The 5180-nt window shown below is 43.1% G+C and overlaps 1 protein-coding gene across 1 annotated transcript; it reads right to left on the bottom strand.

Annotated features, from left to right (window-relative positions):
• Positions 1–979: 979 nt before the first annotated feature.
• Positions 980–1678, bottom strand: LOC139455792 (uncharacterized). Its single transcript, XM_071237343.1, has one exon. The coding sequence runs from the start codon at positions 1676–1678 to the stop codon at positions 980–982; it is 699 nt and encodes a 232-aa protein (XP_071093444.1).
• Between the last annotated feature and the right edge of the window lie 3502 nt (positions 1679–5180).

The following is a 5180-nucleotide window of genomic DNA, read 5'->3' as shown; positions in this document are numbered from 1 at the left end:
TTTCATTCCAGGTAAATATCTGATGTCCAATGGCAACTTGCAAGGCTCATTTTACTTGTTTTATCAAGCCCTCATAAAGTCCTCCTTGATGTGGGCTTAAAGGAGTTATAAACAACCACTTGACTTTGTGAAGCACTGCAAAATCCTGGATTTGCCTTTTCCCTTCCTCAACTAATGTTCTGAGTTCTCTCCCTGCCCTTACAAATGAGGTCCCGTTATCAGAGATAATTTTTGTGGCCATCCATGACTGGCAGCAAAGCGCCGAAGAGCTTGAAGAAATGCTTGTGTTGACAGTCCATCAACAATCTCTAAATGAAGTGCTCTCACATTTGCACAAGTTAATATTGAACCCCAGGCCTTTATAGTTTTGTTTCTACCATATTTCAACATAAAACGGTCCAAATAAATCAACACCTGTTACAGAAAATGGAGGTGAAAATGGCATCAATCTTTCTGGGGGAAGGTCTGACATTAAGGTTGTATGGCCAGGTTGTTGCAGCTTTCGGCAAACAACACAGTTTCTCACTACAGCTTTGGCCAGACTCCTTCCTCAAACAATCCAGTATCTTCTTCGACATTCACACAATGTCCTCTAGGGTCCTGCAAGACCCATCTTCACATGTATATCTTGCATTATCAGTGGGCAAATGTAGTGACCTGCCGGTAACAAAACAGGATGTATCTGATCATAGTGCAAGGGAAAATGTCGCAATCTGCCTCCAACACGAACGATACCATTTTCAACAAACGGAGCCAGATCAATGAAATCCTTTTCCCAGTCGACCATCCTCGCTTGTGTATATATCAACCAGAACAATTCAGCTGCAGCTACTTCATGACACTGAAGAGAAATTTCATACTCAGTCTGCTGCGAGACCTTTCTTACTTTGTCTCAAAGACTATCGATGAACCGCAAACAATAGGCCTTAATCCTCAAAAGCCGCTGCCAGCTTGACACTTTCTCTGTATCTATCCCTGGTCACACCGAGATGCATGAAGCAACAAGTTTATATTTCCTTTTCTCTAAGCTGTCATCCACAACTACATCATCTGTTGGTTGTTTTGGCCACTGCTCAACTGGAAGTTTCAGAAAAGATGGCCCATGCACCCATCTACCATTCATATCCTCCACAGATATGCCACGACTCAAGTCATCAGCTGGATTCAGGGATGTTGGCACATACTTCCAGTGACTTGGATCCCATGCTGATTGAATCTCCGCCACACGAACACCTACGGAGGCCTTGAATGATTTCGAGTGGAGTACAATATGAGAGTCGGACCACAAATTTACTTCTGATGGCTTCCCTTTGAATTCATCACAGGTTGTATTTGCCAGTCTGGAGGCAATCCAAGCTGCCATGAGTTCCAATCTTGGTATGTTTTTTTGATGCAGTGGAGCTACTCTTGCCTTGGCAAGCACCAACTGTACTTCTATACCACTCACAGTTGGCCACAGTAGATATGCTACTGCTCCATAAGCTCCCATACTTGCATCGGCAAACACGTGTAGCTTGGAGGAACCTACAGACTCACAAGGCTTCAAGCATCTGTTAAACTTTACATGTTCAAGTCCTCTCATTTCTGTAAACAATCTCTGCCAGAGTTCACACATCTCTTCAGGTAAGGGGTCATCCCAGTCCAAGGATTTGCATCTCCAGACATCTTGCATGGCCATCTTGGCTTTTATAGTGACTGCTGATGCCAGACCTAGGGGATCATATAACATTGACATCTTTGACAGTACTATCCTCTTGGTATATTCCTCTGTACTCAGCTCTCTGACAACAAAGCTCATGGTGTCCGTCACAGGATTCCATCTAATGCCTAGAGTTTTGACCTCTTACCCATCAAGACTAATCTCTGTTTCACTCAAATGTCTTTGCTTCTCAAGTGCAAGCTGTTTGCGGACCTCCTCCATTGAACAATACCAGTCCTTTATTCGGACCTGGCCTGTGGCTAGGATTGTGTCAAGATTATGAATTCTCTTCAAAGCTTGATCTGGAGTTTCACAAGCATGTATTAAATCATCCATGTATCGGTTTTTCTTTAATACGCTGGCTGCATGGGGATAATCTTCCTTATGTTTATCTGCAATAAGAAGCACAACATAGCATGCCATGTCAGGTGACATGCCGTGACTCGGAGAAGTCTGTAGGCAGTATGGGTTCTGGCTGTTTCCATGTCTCTCCACAGGAATCTATGAACATATGTATCATTATCTCTGAGTTTAATCTGAAAATTTATCTTGGAAATGTCTCCAACTATAGCAACAGGTTCTTCATGAAACCTCAGGAGAATACCAAGGAGATTCCCATCAAACCTGGACCCTTGTACAAATAGGAGTTTAGTGACACACCTTGGTACTGACATGCTGGGTCAAACACTACATGAAGAGGCGTACTTGGTTTATTAGGCCGATAGACTCCATGGTGAGGGAGGTAATACACTGGCATCTGATCACAGTCCGATTTACTCATATCAACTTGCTCAGCCCAGTCATTTTCTTCATATTCATGAATGGCTTCATTGTACAAATTTGCCTTTGCTTCATCTTTCCGGAGATGATGTTCAAGAGAACAGCGGCGCCTTTCAGTGAGAAAGTAGTTGTTTGGTAATGATGATGGATCCCTTTTCCATGGCAGACCAATCTCATATCTGTCTCCCTGCTTGATGCAAGATGCTTGCATCAGTTCAAGTGCCTTACGGTCCTCACCTGACAATAACTTCTCTGGGGCAGTCACAGTTCAAAGCCTGAATTCCGAGGGTCTAAAAGTCATAAAACTTCTCAAGATTAACTTTCTCAACAAAGTTAACTGAACAGATTGACGATAGACGTTGTGTCTCGTCTGGTCCCATAACATACCATCCTAGCTTTGTCTGCTTCCCAATTGGTTCGAATGGCAGACCTTGGCGTACCTCTTCTTCGGCATGCAGATGACTGTACTGTACCCCTTATATCAAATCAATCGGTCCGGCCTTGTGTGGGAAGTCAACATCCTCTAAGTGAGAAAATGACTGTAACCATGGCCTATCCAGGGCCTGTATTCTTCAGACTGTCTTTCCAATCTCATAGGCTTCAATCTGGAATTCCTCCCCACCATTAAGACATGATACCCCAGACTTCACTCGTCTCTACTGTCGACGTTCTCCAAGCCTACTAATGACAAATAAATTCTCTCATGTTTAGCTTGGAGGCCAAGAGCCTTAGCAAAATCTCTTCTTATGACTGTGGTACCAGCACCACCATCCACTAACACATTCCCTTCTCGTGTTCTGCCATTCTGCGCTCTGAAAGTTACTCTCACAACTGGCAATATGTTATCACTATCCAGTGGTGCAGTGATTAAGCTTGATGTAGGTGGATCCATGTGCAGCAGTTTATGGTGAGTCCGTTTGCAACCATTCGTAGCACTGTTTCTTTGACTTTCACTCTCTGGCTAAGTGTCCTTGCACAAAACAGCCGAAACACAGTCTGAGATCTTTAAAGGCCGGGGTTCAAGCCTATGCACAAAGGGGGTGTGGCCACAATGTATCGTTAAAACTGTCTTTTGATGCAAAGCAAAGCAGTAGTCAAATACATTCGATGAAATATCACAAAATCGACTTACCAGTTAATGATGATATTCAGACATAGTACACAGAAGGATGTTATGAAGACTTACTATGAAAAAATATGGATACAGATAGTCTACAAAACGTACAATTTGGAAAATATTTCCCCCTTATTGTAATCCAGATTTGAATTTGCCACTGTATCAGTCAGGTGACCACCGGAGGTGTGTATCCATAGCAACATGCCTGCTAGTGGAGGAAAGATTGCCATTCAAGGTTTCATATTTCACTTTTTCCCCACTCAGTGAAACTGACCCCCACCCCCACTCCCCATGTGCGGGAGTTTACTCTGTTTTGACACCGACACCAACAAGAACATTTGATTCTCCCATGAGGGGGTGATATTTGTTTGGAATCTATGTGATCATTACCAACACTTCAACTAGTTAATTTTCATTCTATTTGATGGTTAACCTTTGTTGTACTAACTTCTTTATAATAACCTAAATTGCACAAGACCTTAATAGAAAATATACCAATCTCCTCTCCTCAATGTACCTCTCCAACCCATACCCCCCAAACCCCCAAATGAATCTGGCTTTGTTTTAGCATGCGATCACTTCAGGGTCTGACCACTCCTCATTGACTCCAACGATCTGAATAAATTGGACATCTCTTGTTTTCTACAACGCCATACTGATTTCCTCACGTGATGGATCCAAGTAAGCGACCTGCTCGTTTCACAATTGAAGTACCAGGTGATCATGAAGTCAAGGAAGGTATTCTTCAAAAGCTGAAACAGATGAAAGCTCACCTGAAAGCAGAGACCAGCATGCCTGCTAATAATGTTGATGTTCTGGACCGGGTATTATCATATTATCTCCAACATCACAGCCTGACTGCCCCGGAAGATGCACCAGTGACACACCTAACAGCTGGACCAGGTGACACTGATGACAGATTTTTTGTTATATCTGAATCATCCATGAAAATGTGCCTGGATGTAGCAGAAAAGCATGGACGAAAATGCTCCAACAGATTGACTGTGGCCCAAATCAGTTATCGAGGCCATGTCATGAAGATGAAAGTACGCTGCCGCAAGTCACACCAGTATTGTCTGGCGTCATCACCCTTTCTCCCAGACAACAAATTCCTGGTGAATGAGAAGATTGGACATGCTTTTTACAGCTGTGGCATGTTACCAGTCCAATACAGTAGGTTCTGTTCAGCTGCAGGGATTGGTAATCTCTCACAGAAGTATAGAGAAGGACAGCTTACCACTTAAAAGAACTGTGCTCAGACAGAGTATAGGGATTCCTGTGAAGCGGCATTGTGAGAAGAAGTCGCTGGTTATGAAGATTTAGATGGCATAAAAATCATGACAGATGCTCGGCATGGCTGGCGGAAAAATGCCAAGGACAGTAGTGTTGTGGCCATTGGTGACCACACACATAAGGTGTAAGCATGCCCACATATCACTAAATAGATTGATCCCGTCTCTCAGAGACATGAAAAGATTGGAACTGGACAAATCTATGATTACGTAGAAGAGAATGATGTCCGTGTTAAAGTCCACACACATGACAGAAATTTATCTGTTAATAAATTCATTCGGGACAGTGGAA

The sequence above is a fragment of the Haliotis cracherodii genome, unplaced genomic scaffold, assembly GCF_022045235.1.
Source record: "Haliotis cracherodii isolate W230 unplaced genomic scaffold, xgHalCrac1.p SCAF_1, whole genome shotgun sequence".
NCBI lineage: Eukaryota > Metazoa > Mollusca > Gastropoda > Lepetellida > Haliotidae > Haliotis > Haliotis cracherodii.
This window is presented reverse-complemented; position numbering and strand designations above follow the sequence as displayed.

Bases quoted from the DNA above. Each gene is read 5' to 3' on its own strand.
- LOC139455792 (XM_071237343.1), bottom strand. From the start codon at position 1,678: ATGGCCATGCAAGATGTCTGGAGATGCAAATCCTTGGACTGGGATGAC.